Source organism: Sceloporus occidentalis, unplaced genomic scaffold, assembly GCF_023333645.1.
Source record: "Sceloporus occidentalis isolate IW3139 unplaced genomic scaffold, rSceOcc1.0.p SCAF_170, whole genome shotgun sequence".
Lineage (NCBI taxonomy): Eukaryota > Metazoa > Chordata > Lepidosauria > Squamata > Phrynosomatidae > Sceloporus > Sceloporus occidentalis.
This window is the reverse complement of record NW_028317150.1, coordinates 682,558-704,127: the sequence shown is the minus strand read 5'-3', so window position 1 is coordinate 704,127 and position 21,570 is coordinate 682,558. Positions and strand designations below refer to the sequence as shown.

At 41.3% G+C, this 21,570-nt stretch overlaps 1 protein-coding gene across 1 annotated transcript in view; it reads left to right on the top strand.

The window, feature by feature from the left end:
• The window catches only part of LOC149279331 (N-terminal Xaa-Pro-Lys N-methyltransferase 2-like), a 65,755-nt gene extending 48,707 nt beyond the window's left edge, over positions 1-17,048 (top strand). Inside the window, exons 3-4 of the mRNA XM_089501315.1 lie at positions 4,198-4,447; positions 16,792-17,048. Of these exons, the coding sequence (XP_089357441.1) occupies positions 4,198-4,447; positions 16,792-17,048 (507 nt within the window). The remainder of the gene's footprint in view (positions 1-4,197; positions 4,448-16,791) is intronic.
• Positions 17,049-21,570: the final 4,522 nt, after the last annotated feature.

The window sequence follows — 21,570 nt, the reverse complement described above, 5'->3', positions numbered from 1 at the left end:
CAGGGGAGAATGTCTGAGCGTATCGGAGAGTAGGATACAGGTCCCCTGCACCGCTGCGGGGGATCTGTATCCTAACCCTGCTGCCTGCCCGGCGCCCGGCCTATATGCGGCCTGTATTCGAGCCAACAAGGTAAATATTTTATTTATGATAACAAATACAAATAAATCATATGTCTTTTGAAAGAACATAAGTTTTAAAGACAATTAACAGCGAATCATATTAATTTGTCTTTTCCTTTTAATGTCATTTTTAATTAGATTTACACTTGCTAAAAATATATATATTTTTATTATTTATAATAATAACAAAGCACACAAAACAACAAACTTTTTTGTTAAAGAAAACTTAGTGAGATCCTTATCCTTGCTTAGTCAGGAACATACTGCGTAACTTTACGTTTCACACAGGCTTCAGAAGCAGTTGTTATCACAGATATATTTTGATCCAAAGGCTGAAAGCAACGCAAATGCAACTTTCTTCAAGCAAATACATTTTTCAGGTAGATTGGTCCAGCACTGCAATATGGCAGGTGATCTATCTGTGCAATTTCCCTCCAGAGTTTTCCGCAGTTCTGTGAATTTTGTTCTCCATAACCCTTAAATTCAATATGCTCAAAATCATCAACATCCATCCATTCAAAAAGAGTTAGATCAGATTGGATGGATTCAATTAAGTCGGGCTTGATAAGCAAAGAAAAAGGTGGCCCATGGGTCTGAAAATCTTGACATTGTTCTGTGAATTCTTTTGTCAGCGCCTCAATGTACTCTTGCAATTCTTCCGAGTTGACTGGAAAATTTGCTGAATGTGCTTTTACACTGTGAAAATACTTGTATGTCTCAGTAGTGATATCATGACAATAGACATTCAGTTTTTCCATGAAGCCTTTCCAATATTCATTAAGATGAAGAACAGTTTGTCCTTCTCTCTGCAATTGTAAATGCAGGTCATTCAGGTGTGCGGTTATATCAGCCAGGAACATAAGCTTGCAAAGCCAGTTGATCTCACTTATTTTTGGGAAATTATAACCTTTTTCACTGGTGAAACTCTTGATCTCCCCCAAGCATGCTACAAATCTGTTCAATACCTTGCCCCGGCTGAGCCAACGAACATTATTGTACAGAGGGAGATCTGAATACAAACTCTCCGGTTCCTCCAGTAAGCACCTGAACTGTTTGTGGGTTAATGAAAGTGACTAAAACATTTACAATTTTCATAACTGTTTCCATCACAAAGTTCAAGGATGAAGATGAGATTTTTGCACACAAACTCTCTTGATGAATTATGCAGTGAAAGTTCAGTATTGGACGACCAATGCGTTCTTGGAGAAGTTTTACAAATCCTTTGTTTTTTCCAACCATAGCTGGTGCACCATCTGTAGTACTACAGAATATTTTATCTATGCTCTGTTTTCCAAAATAATCTGCAAATGCAGACACAATGTCCTCTCCCTTTGTTCCTTCATAAATTCTTCATAAATGTGATCATTTTCGCAGTAGCAAGACGAGCCATGTCATTTACATCTACACTTTCATCCACAGCGACACTTAAGACAATAACATCTTTTAAACTTCTTCTCTGCTTGTCTTGTATATTGTCCGTCATTTCGGTCACTCGTCTTTCTATTGTTCTTGCAGAAACGGGTATATCTTTTAACCGAGATAAGATTGTATCTCTATTAGGCAAATCACCAAATAAAACTTCAGCACTGTTTATAAAGGCTTCTTTAATATATTCACCATCTGTGAAAGGTTTCCCTTTTCTTGCTACTACATTCAGTAGCTTTATTCTTTGCTCCAATTACTTGGCTGAATATACTTGCTTGTTTTTTATATCCAGAAACTGCTCTTTTGATGGCTTCCATTTTATCATCCATGTCATTACATGATTCGTGTTTGGTTTGAAAATGTCTTTTAACACTTGATGTTCGGCAAAACAACGCTTTCACAGCATACCGCACACACAACACAATCTGTTTGCTGTACAACTCCATATTCCCCAGTCCATGAAGGTTGAAAAGTACAGATGTCAAGCTTTTTCTTTTTGCTGGTAGACATTTTAGCACACGTGGAAGCAGGATTTGAAATCTAAAGTTGAGATGTGGGGACGACTGTTCTTGCAAAAACTGTGATTGCTCTCTGTGGATCCTGCAATAAGCAAAAAAAATTGTTTGCAAATTTTCAGTCTTTTTTTGGATTTTTCTCTTCTTTCTTTCCTGATATTTTTTTTACCATTGATTCCATTCACACAATAAGACTAATGATGTTACTAAGAAAAAAAAGGTGCATTTTCTATTTAAAAAAAAATTATATTCCTTAAACAAAAAGCATTTTTTCACCTCTTTTTTTTATACACTGGAACAAACCTCCTACCTACCCCCTCAAAAAAAGAAATTGAACAGGAAAATAAAATTTATCAAGAGGCGTAAGGAATTTTAAAATATTAAATAGGTGTAAATGTCCCATTCTGTCAGAAATGTCAAGAAATGACAAGTACAGGGGACAAGCCACAAACAGGCCTAGAAAGTTCAGCCCCAATCTAATAACAACAGAAAATAACTCAACACAATAACAAAAATGGGCTTCAAGTGGGTAAAAAGGTACAAAGATCCTTTTTCCATTTTATTACCGTTATATTTATATAACAACAGTTAAAGGAACACTGTAGGAACCATAACCGCTTCAACATAGTTAAGTGGTTATGTTGCCGGGAGTCCGTGGGTGCAAGGATCCACTTCGCTACTAAGTGGTTTGCTCACCATTTAGCAGAGAAGCTTGGTACCTGGCAGCCCGGCCTCCAATGATGATATGAGGGAAACTGAGCTTCCACCTGTTGTCATACCAGTTCATACCAGAGATTAGGACAGTGATTGAGAGCACTCAGTTGACACTCTTAGCCTCCCACTGCCCGCTACTCCTGTTTTGGTGTAAAGCCGCATAGTAATTTACAGAATTTAAGTTTAATACAGGACTTATGTACAGAGCAAATGAGCTGCTCAGAGACACCACTCACATTAAAGTGAGTGCATCAATTCACCACAGAGCCCCATAGCAATAAAACGTTCATGTATGTACGGAGTGTATGAATGTATCACAGAGCTCAATAGTAATAAAACACAGTAATATGCAGTGTATGAACATGGACGGGGAGTCAGGACCCCGCTCCCGCAACCCGGAGGATTCGGGTCTTGACCCAGAGAACCAGAGGAGAAGCGCTCACCCGGCAATCTCCGGGTCAAACCCAGAGAGTTCCCAGGTATGGTGATGTGGAGGGGGGGTTCGGCTGAGTGTGTAGTCTACTGGTTACACGTTATCATATGTAATCTCTTCTGGTCTCTCACAGATTGCAATCACTGCAGGAATGGCTCCAAGAGCTTGTAATCTAACTCAAGATAACATTTGTTTATAATCTTTACTTAAATTATTTAGGAAATGCTAACTTGACTTAGATTGCAAGCTCTTGGGAACAATATCTATATGTCCTGATGAGTAGGCCTATGTGACTAGAACAGTGGCACTAGCAGCAGGTAAATAAATGTAAAGTATAATTTTTAATTAAAAGTAATGTAATGTAATTAAAGTAATGTACCTGACTTTGCCGCCCGAAGCCCTTTTTTTTTTAAAGCGAAAGAGAGAGAAAGGGGCGCCGAGTGGTTTTCGCTTACCAGCTTGATAAGTACCCGCTCGGCGCCCCTCTCTCTCTCTCCTCTGCGGCGAGTCTCCCTGTTCGGTCTCGGTGCCGGCTTGTAATGCTGAGTGCCGAACAGGGAGACTCGCCGCAGGACTGCTGAAAGCAAGGTAAGTACAAGGGGGGGGCAGGGACGGAGGGAGATGAAGGGTAGATAATGGGGGGGGGGGGCATTTTAAAATTTGCCTCAGGCGGCATTTTGCCTTGGGCCGGCCCTGTACCTGACACAGAAGTAATGACACAGAGGTAATCGCCAATCTTGTGAGACAGCCAGCAGTGACCCCTATGCACACTGGAGCTTCTGATTGACTCACACAAAGAAGAAGCCTCACACAGATTTGCTCTGCCCCTCTGTGACCTCCAAATATTTCAGCCAGGCGGAGGATACGGCTGGCAGAGTGGGAGGGCTGGAGCAGGAGCCGAGGTGAGAGTAGAGCTGTGGCAACTGACATTTGATGTGGATAAGTGCAAGATGCTGTATTCATAACTGTTTTTTTGTTTTTTTTTAACAGGGTCCCGGAAAAGCAGGTACTTATTTTGCTCTGGATTGTGGTGCTGGTATTGGAAGAGTGAGTAAACATGTCCTACTGCCAGTTTTTAGCAATATTGAACTTGTGGACATGATGGAGCCTTTCTTAGAAGAAGCCCAGAACTATCTGGAAGAAGAAAGTGACAGGGTGGAAACCCTTTACTGCTACTGTCTGCAAGACTTCACTCCTGCCATCAGAAAATATGATGTGATCTGGATGCAGTGGGTGTCAGGTTGGTCAGCAGCTCATTATTTCACATTGCGTTAACCATGGATCAACATAGCCCTATTACTTGGTGTCACTAGCACTACCTTACCTTGATGGAGGTCTGTGGACCATCACCACCTACCCCGGCGATCTGCCCCTCACACTGAAGGGCATCACCGGGGCCACCCGATCTGCCCGGTGACGTCTCACGCAATTACGCGATGACGTCACCGCGCAACTTTATTAACAACTGACAATTGTCAGTTAAAGAGGTATGGGGGCATGCTGCTTAGATGCCTGTATCTCAGGCATCTAAGCAGTTACATACCCCCAACATATACCATTGGAAAGGTAATCGCCTCACCTTTCCAACGGTATATAGATTGTAAAAAAAGAATAAAAAAATATTAAGTAAAAAAAATAAAAATGTAAAAAAAATGATTTGGGGGTCTCTTAAGGCAGATAAAAAAAGATCAAAATTGCCTAGAGACCCCCAAATTAAATTATTTAAACATAAAGTAGTTTAACTTTAAAAAAAAAAAAAGTTTAAGTATTCTAGCTAAATGATCACTGTGGTAGCCAATGTTACCACAGCGATCATATAGCTATAAAAAGTCACATTCCCTTTTTAAAAATGGCCGATACTAATTTTTAATCCTATGATCCCTTTGATCATGGGGTTAAATTTAGCTAACGGTAGAGGGAGGCAATTTTTGAAATCCTGATGAACTGCAAATATTATTAAAATCAGCCATTTAGCCTGTGCTAAATCAGCCATCATCCCTGGAGCGCCTTGCATTTTTACGGCAAAACTTATTTTTGCTGTAAAAGTGATTTTTTTTTTCTCCCTTTACCATCATTTCTTTGGGATTGTAAGGGGAAAGAATGGTGTGTATGCTTCTGTGAGTGAATGTATGGAAAGTATGGTGTGTGCTTATGTGAGTGAATGGAGATATGAAAGGCGTGTGAATGATCAGTAATTAGGGTTGAAGCCTTGACGTGGCATTACTGCTCACATAGGAAGTTAAATTATGGCACAAAAAGTACACATTTTCAAAAACGACATCCCTTGGCGCATCAAATGAGGGGCTGCATGTGTTTCTAGTACAAACCTGGAGTGCGCAAGACACAAATGAACATGTTGTTATGGTTAGAAAAAACATATTTTCAAGCCAAAGCGACATATTCCATCATTATTTGTGCACTCAACTTTTGTCCTAGAAATACATGTAGCCCCTCATTTGAAGCTCCAAGGGGTGTAGTTTCTTAAAATGGATGAATTGTCTGAATGAGGGAGAGCATGAGTTAATATGTGGATGATTTGTCTGAATGAGGGAGAGCATGAGTTAATGTGATTGTGTGTATCATAGATGTATAATTGTGGAAGGGCAAAGATGGCACTAGGGGAACAGGATGGCACAGACAGGGTGTATATGGGACAAAGATGGCAAATCTTATGTGTGTTATCTGGGTGCTGGCCAGGTTCTATGTGGGCAGCGTGGTTGGGGTGTGCAACCTGTGATCTAGGGGGTTTTAAATATACCTTTAATGCCGTGTTTTTATGTGAATTCCAATTGATCTGTACCTGCAAAGCTGGGTTTGTGTGTTCTTCTGTAGATCCATATCTGCTATGCTATGTTTCCATACATTATTTATGTATACCTGCAAATACAGGGTTTGAATGTCTTGTTCAGTTGATTAATACCTGCAATGCTGTTTCCATGTATTGATTTGATCTATACCTGCAATGCTACATTTCATATATTATTATTGTATACCTGCAAATACAGCATTTGTATGTCTGATTCTGTTTATTTGATATATACCTTCAGTGCTGAGATCACAAGTGAATTTCAATTGATCTATACATGCAAAGATGGGTTTGTGTGTTAATGTGTTGATCTATGCCTGCTATCGGCAGCAGGGTCTAATATTTATATATATATTTATATATATATTTATATATATATCGGCAGCAGGGACTAATATTAGGCCCTGAAATCATTTAGTGGAAAAGTTAAGGTATTGTGTTGTTTAAAGGATTTCAAGGATTAGTCGTACTAAATTGTGGCTTCAGGCTTCCCATGTTGAATGTACAAGTATTGTATTGTCCAATAACAAAAGTATCATTCCATAGCACATTACTTTTGGCAATATATATATATATATATATGTGTGTGTGTGTGTGTTTTTTCAGTGGTATGATTTAATGGTGGAAATTATTAATGCACCCCCAGTTTGACTGTGGTATCTTGTGTCCCCCCTATATATTGTTTCTAGAGTCGCCACTGCTCCCCACCCTGGCACTTTACCTCTCCTGCTCTTTACCTTACCCTTTTTCTCTATCTCTCCTTCTCTTTCTGTACATCACTCATGGTTTTTTTTGTCTCTTTTTGCCGATCTCCCCCCTTCTCTCCCTCTTTTTGATTTATCCTTTGTCATCATTTCTTCTTTTTCTTTAGCTCATTTCATTTCTCTTTATCTCTGCTAATATTTCTCTTTTTCCATTATCTCTCCCCCTTCTCTCATGATCTCATCTCTTTCTTTTTTTCACAAACTAACATTCCCACCCAGACACCTACACTATCATACCAAGATACTCAAACCAACACAACCACACACACACATACTAATATAACCAAAGACACAACCATGTCAAGACACACGCTAACATATAGACGAACACAGACACTAACAGACCCAAGGACACATGCTTACATACCCAGACAATAATACCAACAAAGACAAATGCTTACACACAAACACACATATTCTCACACTCAAATACTCACACAAACATACCAAAGACACACCTTCAAATACTGATATACCCCCACATATATTTATTAACATACCCAGACACATGTTCACACACTAACATACTCAGACACACGTACATACCCAGGCAGATACACAAAAATACTTATCCAGACAGACACACACACTAATATACATACTGAAGAAGACACACATACATACCCAGACTAACACTACCATTCATACCCAGAAACACACATACATGCAGCCCACTTCCCCTGCAAAGCCTCAGCGGGTCTTTGATGCAGCTTGCCCTGCTTTACCCAAAGCCCACCTCCTCCTGAAACTTAGGGAGATAGAGGTAGTTCCAAGTGTCAGGACTTACCGCTTTATCTTTAGTCCCAGAGCATTCTCTGTCTATCCCAGGGGTGGGGCGATTGCCCTATTGCCCCCCTTGGATCCACCAATGTTCCATCATATGACATCATTTGCAGCACCAGCAGAATCACAAGGGATCAGTGAGACTGAGCACTGAACAGACCCCATGCTCCTTTTCTTTGGGGCCTGTTAGAGGCATATCCTCTAGCACAGTGGTTCTCAACCCGTGTATCCTCAGGACCTACATTTGTCTTTGGTCATTAAGTCACGACCCAAAAACAACCTCAGAAAAGATGAGGGAGTGGAAAGGCTGCCCGCGGGCTGCAGCAGGAAGAGGGGAGGAGCAATCAGAGAAAAACTTTATTCAGCTCCCACTAGGAACAGACAGTGACCGCAAACCAATCAAGCAACTTGCTTTGCGTTCGGGGAGTAATACTAAAGTACATGCCGGATCGGAGGCTGCCTGATGGCCCTGATTGTTGCGGCCACGGTTCTGACAGCCTGCTGCTCGCGGATTGCCCCTAGAATGTGTAAGGCAGCCCCAGGAAAGTGAAATTTTCCCGGTATGCCTCCAGTCTGGCCCTGACCCGCCACGACCCACTGAAGACAGGGTCGCGATCCACTTTTGGGTCGCGACCCATGAGTTGAGAACCACTGCTCTAGCAGGCTGCCTCTGCTTTATGGTACATTTGCACATGGTTTTAAGGAACTCAGCAGGTAGGTTTTTCAAACACCTTAAAGAAAAAGTGCTCAAGCAATTAAATACTGTTAAGATAGACAAGGCCCTGGACCAGATGGTATACACCCAAGGGTACTGAAGGAGCTAAGCCTAATTCTGGCCCAACCATTACTACTAATCTTTAGGGATTCTTTCAGCTCAGGCCTAGTTCCATTAGATTGGCGCAAGGCAGATGTTGTGCCCATATGGGGAAATTATTTGAAGGGTTGCTAAAGGTATACATTCAAGATCATATCTTGATCCATAATCCAATTAGTAGAAGTCAACATGGATTTGTGAAAGACCGGTCTTGTCAAACCAACCTATTAGCATTCTATGAAGAAGTTTGTAAAAATATAGACCTGGGTGTGGCTGTAGATGTGATTTATCTGGACTTTGCCAAGGCGTTTGATACGGTTCCACATAAAAGGCTACTCTAAAAATTAACAGAAATAGGCTTAGGGGGAAATGTCTGTATGTGGATCAGAAATTGGCTAAAAGATAGAATGCAGAGGGTTTTTGCGAATGGATGTGTCACAGTCCCGGGTCCCGGCCAGCACAGGCCAGCTAATGCCTGTGTGCCTGTGAACATCGGGGTCCCGGTCTATCTCCTCGGGTCCCGGCAGACACAGGCAGGATGATGCCTGTGTACAGCGGGCACCAGAATTGAGGACATCCGCGTTGGATGTCGGCGAACGGGTGCCCCGATCGCCGGCCTCGGACGTGCAGGGCTTTCTCCGGGGGTCATTCTACCACGCTGCAGCAGCCTGCCCGCCGCGGTAGAGACCCCCAGAGACTTACCCGATCCCAGATCTTCCATATTCCTTGCGACGTTGACGGGGGCGTTTCGTTGCCGCGTAGCTGGAGATGCGGTCTGGACGGCCGGCTGGAGCTACAGCGGTGACGTCATCTTGGGGCGGGGTTTGGTTCTGGCGCTGGATTTGAAAATCCGGAAATGCTCTAGCCAGTTACCCTGTTGTGGTCTATGCATTCAGTGTGTTCCAAGTTGTTTCCAGTAATTTTGACCCTTCGCTTGCCTGATGTCTCTTTGCCTGCCGATTTTGTACTGTTGCTTTTCTGATCCTGTTGCCGAATTTTGCTTGTCTGACTACCGTCTCTGGACCTGGACCCCGGCTTGTATGACTACCCTCTCTGGATCTGGACCCCGGCTTGTATGACTACCCGTGTCTGTGCACCAACTCGGCTATCCTGACTTTGCTTTGCCTTAAACCTTGTTCTGCCAGCTCCATTCCTACAACCTATACCTACCTTATCTGGCCTCCTTGCTGTTGGGATCATCTAAATCCTGGGGTGCTGCTGCCAGGGGCTTCTCCTTTGGTTGTAGTATTCCAGGTGGAAAAACTTCTGCGGTGAGTGCCAGTGTAAGGGTGGTCGTGACAGTACAACAGGGTCATGGATCCCTCGGAGTTGCACAAGGTTCTGTCTTCTCATGACCAACTGCTGGAGTCTCACGAATCCAGATTTAAAATTATGCAAGACACCCTGGAGCAGATGGCGCTTGCTGTTCAAGTTTTGGTTGCCCGATCTGACGCCAGTTCGGTTGGCTCAGCTTCTGGGTCCGCTTCCTCGTCTGCACCCGCTTCTGCGCCTCCAGCTTCAGCCGCTGTCTCCATGTCGGCTCCTGTGAAACTGCCTGCACCTAACAGATACAATGGCGATCCTGAATCCTGTCGAAGCTTCTTAAATCAGTGCTCCATCCAGTTTGAAATATCTCCGCATATGTTCCCCTCAGAGAAAGCCAAAGTGGGATATCTGATCTCATTACTCACCGGCAAGACCTTGGCCTGGGCTTCACCGTTATGGGAAAAGGACTCTCCTCTGATTTATAATTGCAGTTCGTTTTTATCTGCCTTTCATAACACTTTTGATGTCCCGGGCAAGGCTGCTACAGCTTCCTTATCTCTGTTGCATTCCGCTCAAGGAGCTCGTTCGGTGGCTGAATATGCCATTGAGTTAAAAACTATCACGGCAGAGGTTAATTGGTCTAATGAAGCGCTGATTGCGGTCTTTTATGATGGACTCTCTGAGAGATTAAAGGATGAGTTATCCACTAAAGACCAACCAGGTGAATTGGAAGATTTTGTTTCCCTGGCTCTCAGGCTTGATAACAGAATGAGAGAGAGACAATCACAAAGAGCCAAAAGATGGGAGAAGAATTTTTATCAGTTACCTCAATCTGTACCTACCTCTGGTCCTTTTACCCCAGCTTCCTCTCCTGTAGAACCAATGCAATTAGAGGCTACTAAATTAACCCTTGCCGAGAAGAATCATAGAATGGAAGGACTCTGTCTCTATTGTGGGAGCAAGGGTCACTTTGTCCGATCTTGTCTTATTAAGCCGGAAAACTCTCGCACCCAGTTCAATTGAAGGAGCCTTGTCTGGGTGAGATTTCTCGAGCTCCAGATTTCAAGAATAAAGACTGTGTTCTCCTTCCTATTTCTTTAGAGTGGAACAAGGTTAAGATTTCTACCGTGGCTATGCTGGATTCGGGAGCTGCAGGTTCGTTTATTGATCTTACCTTCGCTCGTTATCACCAGATTCCTCTTTGCAAGATTTTTCCGCCTATTGCTATCACAGCCATTGATGGCCAACCTCTCCACTCGTCCTTCATCACTCAACAAACTTCTCAGTTGCTGCTTTCGGTGGGATTATTGCATCAGGAATCCTTGAACTTTCATGTCATCTCGTCTCCTCGATGTCCTGTCATTCTGGGTCTTCCCTGGTTACAGGCCCATAATCCCTCCATTAATTGGCAGTCTGGGGACATTATTGCTTGGGGTTCGTCTTGCTCTAATCACTGCCTCTCCTCCATGATATCAAATAACAACTCCATCTCTGCAATTTCTACGTCGGCTATACCCTGTGCTTATCAAGCATTTCAAGACGTTTTTGACAAAAGACAAGCGGAGGTTCTTCCTCCTCACCTTCCGTATGACATTCTTCCTGGTACTATACCTCCTAGAGGACGCACGTATACTTTGTCCTTACCGGAATCCAAAGCATTGGAAGAATATATAAACGATAACCTTAGGAGGGGGTTCATTTGGAAATCCAACTCACCAGCAGGAGCAGGATTCTTCTTTATTGCTAAAAAAGATGGAGGCCTGAGACCCTGCATTGACTACAGAGGTCTTAACCGTATTACCGTTAAGAAAAAATATCCTTTGCCGCTCATTTCCGAATTGTTCAATCGTCTCCGGGGTCCACTGTTTTTACCAAATTAGATCTCAGGGGGGCCTATAACCTGATACGTATTCATGAGGGACATGAGTGGAAAACTGCATTCAATACCCGCATGGGGCACTATGAATACACCGTTATGCCTTTCGGGTTATGCAATGCCCCGGCTGTATTTGAGGAATTTATTAATGATATCTTCTGGGACATCACTTTACAATTTGTCATCGTATATCTGGATGACATCCTGATTCACTCTTCTGATTTACAATCTCATCGTAAGCATGTCCGTATCGTATTACAGCGGTTGCGTCAGAATCAACTTTATGCTAAACTCGAGAAATGTGTATTTGAAGTTCCCAGAGTCTCCTTTTTAGGGTTTATAATTTCGGCATTGGGATTTGAGATGGATCCCAAGAAACTTTCGGCAATCTCGGATTGCCCCCAACCCCAGGCTTTAAAGCCCCTTCAAAGGTTTCTTGGGTTTGCCAATTATTATAGAAAATTCATTCGTGATTTCTCCAAGATTGTGGCTCCTCTCACTAACCTGACTAAAAAGGATGTGGACTGTCAACATTGGTCGGAAGAAGCAATACAGGCTTTTGATCAATTAAAAGACGACTTCGCCACAGCTCCGGTGTTGAGGCACCCTGATGTATCTAAACCGTTCATTATTGAAGTTGATGCCTCTGAGGTAGGGGTTGGAGCAGTGCTTTTCCAAAGAAGGGAGTTTAACGATAAGCTTCATCCATGTGCGTATTTCTCTAAAAAATTATCTCCCGCGGAAATCAATTATGATGTGGGCAATCGGGAACTTTTCGGCATAATCATGGCCTTACAAGAGTGTAGGCATTTATTAGAGGGTGCCAGGAATCCCATCACCATTTTGACCGACCATAAAAACTTAGAATATCTCAGCACAGCCAAAAGACTTAACCCTCGGCAAGCTAGATGGTCTCTATTCCTCTCCAGATTCCAATTTATTATATCTTACCGTCCTGGTTCCAAGAACATTAAAGCTGATTCTCTTTCTTGCCAGTTCATTAATAACTCTGACAGTAAGCCTTCTCTGGAACCTATGATTGCACCCTCTCAAATCGTTGTGTCCGTTACCACTCAGCTATCCTCTCCTATGGTATCTCGGATTCTCAAAGCCCAAGAAAGAGCCCTGGTTCACAGTAAATGGCCTATGGACACCTTGTTTGTTCCCGTAGAGGAAAGGAATAATGTTTTAGCCTGGGCGCGCGCATCTAAATCTTCAGGACATCCCTGCGCTCGTCGTACTCAGGAGTTCATGGGGAGACGTTTTTGGTGGCCTACTATGGTGGAGGATTGTAAGGATTTTGTTGCTTCGTGTATTCCCTGTGCCACTGCCAAAAGTCTTCATTCTAAACCTGCAGGTCTGCTTCAGCCTCTACCGGTCCCTTCTCGCCCTTGGTCTAATCTAGCAACGGATTTCATTGTAGAACTCCCCATGTCACAAGGGAACACTGTGATTTTGGTTATTACCGATCGTTTCTCTAAAATGGCTCATTTCGTTCCCCTTCCTAAATTACCCTCGGCCCCTGAACTGGTTCCCATTTTCGTTAAAGAAATAATTCGGCTTCATGGTCTTCCGCAACAAATCGTCTCTGATAGGGGAGTTCAGTTCACTGCTATGTTTTGGAAGACATTCTGTACATCCCTTTACATCTCTCTAGCTTTTTCCTCTGCATACCACCCGCAAACTAATGGTATCTCTGAAAGAACCAATCAATCACTTGAACAGTTTCTTCGGGTATTCATTAATGATCACCAAGATAACTGGACACAACTTTCGCCTTGGGCTGAATTTGCGAGGAATAATTCTTGTCATGAGGCCTCTAAACTGTCCCCATTGTTTTGTGATTATGGATATCACCCTACTATGTTGTCACACACATTTACACCGACTCAAGTGCCTGCAGTGGATCATTACATATCTCAATTACCTGCCCTTTGGAACTCTGTCCAACAATCCTTATCTAGGGCGGCTAATATGTATAGGTGTCAAGATAATCGGCATCGCAGGTTATGCCCCTCCTACTCTAAAGGGGATAGAGTGTGGTTGTCTACTAGGAATTTCAAACTTAAAGTCCCTTCGATGAAATTTGTCTGTTTCGTATTTCTCGTAAAATTAACCCTGTCACATGAATTACTCCTTCCTTCTTCTCTTAGAGTGCCTCGGACCTTTCACATTTCCTTACTTAAACCCCTCATATGTAATAAATTACCAAATATACCCCACGCCCCAAATCCATTTTTATTGATTCCCAAGAGGAATATGAAATCCAGTCCATTCTAGACTCCAAGAAAATACGTAATTCGGTACATTATCTTGTTCATTGGAAAGGGTACGGCCCGGAGGAGAGAACTTGGATCCGTTCAAGAGACCTTCATGCCCCCGCATTGCTTCCATACGAAATTTCCTAATAAACCTGGCCTTTTTCGGCCTGTGGCCGGCCCTCGAGAGGGGGGTACTGTCACAGTCCCGGCCAGCACAGGCAAGCTAATGCCCGTGCGCAGCGAACATTGGGGTCCCGGGACATCCGCATCGGAATCGGACCACGCTGCAGCAGCCTGCGGTAGAGACCCCCAGAGACAGAGACTTACCCAATCCCGGATCTTCCATAGTCCTCGCGACGTTGACGGGGGCGTTTCGTTGCCGCGTAGCTGGAGGCGCGGTCTGGACGGCCGGCTTGAGCTACAGCGGTGACATCATCTTGGGGCGAGGTTTGGTTCTAGCGCCGGATTTAAAAATCTGGAAATGCTCTAGCCAGTTACCCTGTTGTGGTCTATGCGTTCAGTGTGTTCCAAGTTGTTTCCAGTAATTTTGACCCTTCGCTTGCCTGATGTCTCTTTGCCTGCCGATTTTGTACTGTTGCTTTTCTGATCCTGTTGCCGAATTTTGCTGGTCTGACTACCGTCTCTGGATCTGGACCCCGGCTTGTATGACTACCCGTGTCTGTGTACCGACTCGGCTATCCTGACTTTGCTTTGCCTTGAACCTTGTTCTGCCAACTCCGTTCCTACAACCTATACCTACCTTATCTGGCCTCCTTGCTGTTGGGATCATCTAAATCCTGGGGTGCTGCTGCCAGGGGCTTCTCCTTTGGTTGTAGTATTCCAGGTGGAAAAACTTCCGCGGTGAGTGCCAGTGTAAGGGTGGTCGTGACAGGTTGTTTCTCAGCCTATACACAGGTATTGGAGTGCCTCAGGGGTCTGTCCTCGGTCCTCTTCTTTTTAATTTATTTATAAATGATCTCCCAAGCTGCATTTAGAGCCATGTCACAGTTTTTGCTGATGACACAAAATTAGGCCGGGTAATTCAGACTAATCTTGATGTTTCTACTTTGCAGGAAGATTTAGACAGAGTTGGGGACTGGACGTGCAAGTGGCAGATGAGGTTCAATATTGAGAAATGCAAAGTTATGCATTATGGTAAAAATAATAAAAATGCAACCTATTCTTTAAATGGAATATCCTTGGGGGAAACTACCAATGAGAAGGATTTAGGAATAACGGTTGACAACAGTGCGCAATGCTAGCAAGCAGCTGCAAGGGCCAATAAGGTTTTGGCATGCATAAAAAGAGGTTTTGATTCAAGGGAGGAGGATATTATTTTGCCTCTTTACAGGTCATTGGTAAGACCTCACCTTGAATATGCGGTACAATTCTGGGCACCAGTCCTTAAAAAGGACATTATGGAATTAGAAAAAGTGCAAAGGAGGGCTACAAAATGAATAAGGGGATTGGGAGATACTAGTTATAAAGAGAGACAAAAAAAGTTTAAAATGATGTACACTAGAAAAACGGTGTCTCAGAGAGGGTATGATAACATTATATATATGCAGGGCCAATATAACGAGCGCTTCAGTGACCAGAATTTGAGGTAGCTTAATTAGGGGATTTTTTTTGCCTTCTTTTGGATCAATAATAGGAAGGTTAGGTAGAAGGGTTAAACTTGATGGTCAACCTTATTTACTATGTAACTTACTACAGTTCTGTGGCATTAGGCAACATAAATTGCCCCTTTTCTCTTTTCATGTAATCCAAGACAGACTTGATAACATTCAGATTGGACTTTGTTGGGTCCATACCATCCCTTCTATGACTACTTGTTGTTTTTGTTGATGAAGATAGTTCTTAAAAATGTCTTATAAATTTTGGTCCAATCAGATGCCTCCCTAATGGTATTGCATGGAGGATAAGTATCTGCTTGTACTTCTCAGCATTGAGGAGCCCATTAATTCTGACCAGATACCCAACTACATTTGCAGAAATGCAGTTCCAAACTTGCAAGGAACCTCCACTATTCTACACTGCTGCTTACAAATACTCGTTCTTGTACTACTCTCCAGCCCTTCAGTGAACAAACTACCTTCTGCTACAGCTGGTTCTATCCTCTGTGGGACCTGGCAGAATGGCTAGTTCTTTATTTGTAGGGGAACAATCACATAGTGTGGGATAAGTAGAGGAGTGATGTTTGAGGGTGTAGGTGGTAGTTGAAGAGAAGTCCTATCTGATTCTTTTCATCTTGTCTTTGAACTGGGTGGCAAGATTTGGGCATTGATAGAGGTTTGTGGGGTGGAGGAGGATTATGAGAGTGGAGAAGTAGAGTTTTAGGACCATAGCATAAAATGAGTAGTAAATAATGTATATGAATAAATGTAGTGAATCTTCACCGGATGTTCTGAATTGGCATTCAGCAGTGCGGCAACGTTTCAGAAGGAAGCATATGTTTTTAGTATGCCATGGCTAGTGTCAGGTAGTATAAAGTAATAGGCGTAATGCTGTTGAGATATGAGGAAAAGTGTGTTGTTATAAATAGAGGATGCTGTGTCTGGACAGGGTTAACATAGATGGTAAGACAGGTTCCAGTGTGGCTGAGAGTTGGTGAAGTTTATTATCTTTCAGTGGCCTATAAATATGAGGTGAGCTCTGTTAAAATAAAAAAAACTATTAAAATAAAAAAATATTATTTGCCCCTGGTTAGTTATTGATTATATTAATTTGATTTATTTTCTGCTCCAATTTTATAGTGGAGCATGCCATTTATCTTTGTTTATAGCAAGGAACTGTTATATTCCTTAACAGTGGATAAGGAAGCACCCAATGCTGTTACTCAATGTCCGCCAAGTAGAATATGCAAACATTTAATGCAAAATATATCTTTTTATAATTTTTTTTATATGAATGGTAACAGACTAGTGCTACATTTCTAATTATGTCACAGTAGATCATCTTTAATATAGTGTTGCAGTAATATATTACTAATTAATATTTTCAACATTTTACAGGTTATTTGACTGACAAAGATCTTCTGGAGTTTCTTCTCAGATGCAAGAATGGCTTGAAAGCAAATGGTGTTATTATTTTGAAAGATAATGTTGCAAGACAAGGCTGTATTTTAGACCCCACTGACAGTAGTGTGATTAGAGATATACATATCTTAAGGAACATCATTGAAAAAAGTGGAATGAATATTCTTGCTGAAGAAAGACAACCAGGATTTCCAGAGCTTTGTGTCCCCATATGGATGATTGCAATGCAGTAGGGTGACTAAAGATCTCATCTGTATCCCACAACTCGATTAACTAAAGTGGGGTTTGAGTTGGCTGTCAAATGTTGATTAACTCCTTAAATCATTTTTTTTAAAACAATGTTATATGGTACTCGTATCCATAAAATCAAAAAAGGCACATTTGGTAAGGAGAAAAACCTAATGTCATAGTTTTTTCTTTTCAGCTACAAACCAGGTCTAAGTTTAAAGTATCAAGTCAGTAAACATGGCAGCACAAAATAAAAAGTAAGAATTTTTTTTTAATTCTCTACTCAGCTGAACCAAAAAAACATGTCATTCAGTTCCTTATTTTTTGAGAGTTGAAATTAACTGATATAGATAAATTTATTATTTTTTCCTTTGTGATCTTGGTGATCATCAATAAGTAGCAGTGGGTCCTAAATTAGCAAAAAGCTGAACGAGAGCTCTTTTTATGAAATGTAAGCCTTATTTTTCTTCAAGTGTAAAATAGTAAGAAGTAATACAAGCATATAAGTAAGGTCGCGCTTAAAAGTGGACAAACCTAAATTATTAGACTGCATTTAAGAATATTCCCTCAGTGGAAGAATTTTTTGTAGTGCCAGTGTAAAAGGTACATTCTATTTATTACTGTACATGTTAAACCTTAAGATTTCTTCCTCTAAACAAAATCACTAAAAAAAATGCTTTATTACTATTTTTGAATTTTTGTGAATTTAAAATATATATATAATATTATAATATACAGAACTGGCATGTTCCTTATTTATGTGCACTTACAAATGTTTACATCAGCTCAGTGTTTTTTTTTTTTTTACCATTCCCTTCCAGTTGCACTATGATATTTAAAACTTGTCTTTGAGAGAATCACAAAAGGAAAATGTTTTGATTATTTTAAATGTTACCACTTTACTTGGCTGATGTAGGGGGTAGGTAATTTTAAAAAGAGCAAACATATATATTCTGGCACTTTCATACCAGAAAAGTGTGGAGCGCTAAAATAGATATTTTTTTAAAACTCACCCTTTATAAGTAGTTGCTGGGTGGTAACATGTAACAGAAAAAACAGAAATACAAAAACAATAGTGCAGTATGTCGTATATGGATATAGATAGTATATATATATATATATATATCCTACGGAGTGCGTACTCACAATTTAGACGGAGCCTTTAAAAAAAACGCTCCTGAAAATCACATGACTGTGCCCTTTAGGCGGCACTTCACCTAAACGTCTTTCTGTGTTTTTTTTCCTCCCTTGCTCCGAGCCATAAAATTACCTGGCTCTGAGTGTTGTGGCTTGTGCCTAATATAGGGTAAGCAGACCCTTCTTTGAAACAGGTAGCAGCTGTAGCACACCAAATGTTTGGAAATCCCAGGATGCAGTAAAATCACATTTATTTTGTAAACTTATGTTAAAATCAACAAAGTATACAAAGAATAAAATAGTGTGTACTTTAAAAGTCCTGGTAGTCCTCCAAATACGTGTTTCACCTTCTGTCTTTATCAATCTGGAATGGTATGCTCACTTCCTGATTCCTCTTTTATGTCCGTTTTGACCCCTCCTCTAGGTGATTTTGTGGTGACCAATCCTGCCATGAATCAATGTGTCCACTTGATGTGTCCTCCGTTTAATTAAGAGTTCATATTAAGTGTATAATTGTGCTTATAGGGCATTGGTTTATGGTGATGAATGAATTATTTACATTGTAGTTTAGTGCATCAATGTGAAATTACATTTGTAAAGTAATTTTACTTTTATCTGTGCATTAAAGTGTTGTGCAAATAAAAAATTGCTAATAAGTGAGGGATGACTTTATTATTATTTACTAGTCGATAGATAGTATTTTCTGATGATATTACAATTTAAACTGACAGTGCATTAATAAATTACATAATTTTATGAAAACATTTCAACAATAAAATACATTTAAAATCAGGCATAATTTTATCAATATAAAACTTTGAAGAGACAGTAATAAATAGTTATAAAATTATAAAAAATGACAAATCGCAAAATCAACATTTAAGCCAAAGGGCTGGAGGGTGTTTAGGTAAAATATAGATTTCATTTCTTCCTGTCCCAACATTTTATCCTGATCTTCACCCCTCCAATTTGATGTTACTTTCTTAATTGCAAAAAATTGCATAGGGGCGGGATTGCTCTTGTGGGCCTTGTTTAAAATGGAGGGACACATTGTGCTTTTCATATCCATTTTTTATATTACGCATGTGCTCCCTAATCCTCACATTTAATGCCCTTTTGGTACGTCCTACGTAAAATAAATTACATGGACAAATGATAACATAAACTACGTTGGTTGAAAAACAGGTAATAAAATCATCTATATTATGTTCTTAACTAGTTTTATGTGGATCTTGGAATTTTGTTATGTCTCTTCTTGTTATTTGTACTCTTACATAATAGGCAATTGCCACATCCCATTGTCTGTGGTGCCTCTAGCAATCATAGTTAGAGGAGTACATAAGGGGACAGGGACAAAAGTAAGGGGCAATTATAAAACTCTATATAATATATGTGTACACAGACACAAAATATTTTTAAAGCATTTATTAATCAACAAAATTCTGATAAATGTACTGCTCTCTTGCTTACTTGCTTGACTGGCTGTTGTAATTAATTCTACAATGCTGCTCTGCTTTGGCTGACTGCCTATCCTCGCCTAAGTTTCCCACACTGGCAAAACAACCTTTGACTTCAGATGCAGCGTGAAAAAAGTGTGGAAAATCACGCTACACCTCCACACTGGCCGCATGTCCTAAAAACTTGCTGGCTTAAATATATAGGCACCGCTTGTTATATCAGTGTACCGCCACAAAGCTGTAGCTTATTCCTTTTGTAAACAGGGAAAAGAAGAAATGTCGGTGCGCTAAGCTAGTCACAGGCTCAAATAATACAAATGTATAATACGAGGCCTACCAAACAGGTGTAAGCATGCTGAAAAAACAGTGTATTGGCTGTACCATGTATACAAAAAACAAAAACTGTCTGCGCTTATACACTGTTTTTGCAGCATGCTTACACCTGTTTGGTAGGCCTCGTGTTATACATTTGTATTATTTGAGCCTGTGACTAGCTTAGCGTACCGACATTTCTTCTTTTCCCTGTTTGCACATATTTGAGGTTGTTGGCTCCTCATCGGTCTGGTTGCAGCTTGCTGCTAATAGGGAGGAGGTTTAATTGCACCTCCCCCAACACATTAATAAGGTTTTGGTAGCAGTATAAACTGCTTTGTGTGCCCACTATGTAGGAGGTGAGAGTAGGTTCTCACCCTATTGAGAGTGTGCCTTGACGTGGCGGGTGAGCTTAATTATGCTTTGGCCAATTCATATAACCAAAACCTCTCATTTATATTATGTTTATATATTTGTTGCCAACTTTATTAGGGTAAGAAGCGCAGACAGTTTTTGTTTTTTGCTTACTCCTTTTGTGCCCGGCAGGAACAGAAAATTGTCCCCCTCACACTATAGTTTTACAGAGTTTGGTTTGAGAAAAGTGGATAAATTAACAAGGAAATTAATGATATTAGTGCACGGCAGAGGAATAAAAATAACACTAAAACAATTTTTCTCAAACCCAATTGATTTATTCACATTGTGTGCTGGTCAGGGCATGAGCTTAATGGGACATTATGGACAGTAAAGTATTTTTGGCACGCAATAGGTTATGTACCGTATTTGCTCGATTATAAGACGACCCCCCAAAATCCCCGGTAAGGGGAACTCTGATCTCTGACAGCCAGGGAAGGTCTGCTCGATGGACACAGACAACCCCCGCTGCTAACCGCACCTCCTTCCGTGAATTGCTACACACCGGGGATTCAGAAGCACCGGTAAGTTGGGGGGGGGGCAGGAGGATTCAGGTCCCCTGACGCGCTGCGGGGGATCTGGATCTTAGTCTCATAGTCAGACCTATTTGAGGTCTGATTATAAGACGACCCCGATTATAAGACGAGGGGTATTTTTCAGAGCATTTGCTCTGTGCCATGGCTCTGCCTTTATGCAGAAGTACTCAGAGAATCCAGAATATTGCAGACAGATTCAGGGAGAAAGATAAAACTTTCTCTCTGAATCTGTTTGCAATAATCTGGCTTCTTTGAGTATAAAAAATGCCAATGGTGTTTCAGTTGGGGGGGCACATGAGAAACACAATGTTTTGTAGGGGAGCCATGACCCTTTCTGTCATCCCATAGCGACACCACTGCTCATTGTAGGTTGGCCCAAAGGTGCGCAGTGTACCAACTCTAGAGGAAGTAAGCATTTTGAATAGCTAACTGAGTATTTTGAGGGGTTAAAAAACATTGGGGCTTCTACACAACATCAGGTACAAAAAGTGCACTTCCCTACAAAAGTCCAACATCTTTCCAGCCTGGCCCAAAAGCAATTTTGCCAATAAAAAAGGGTGCCCATTGTGCCATTTTTGTGCCCCCAGATTTAAGTATTATGAATAAGCAATTGAGGGATTAAACTCAATTGGGCCGCCCACATTTACATTCAAGTACGAAGAGACCACTAC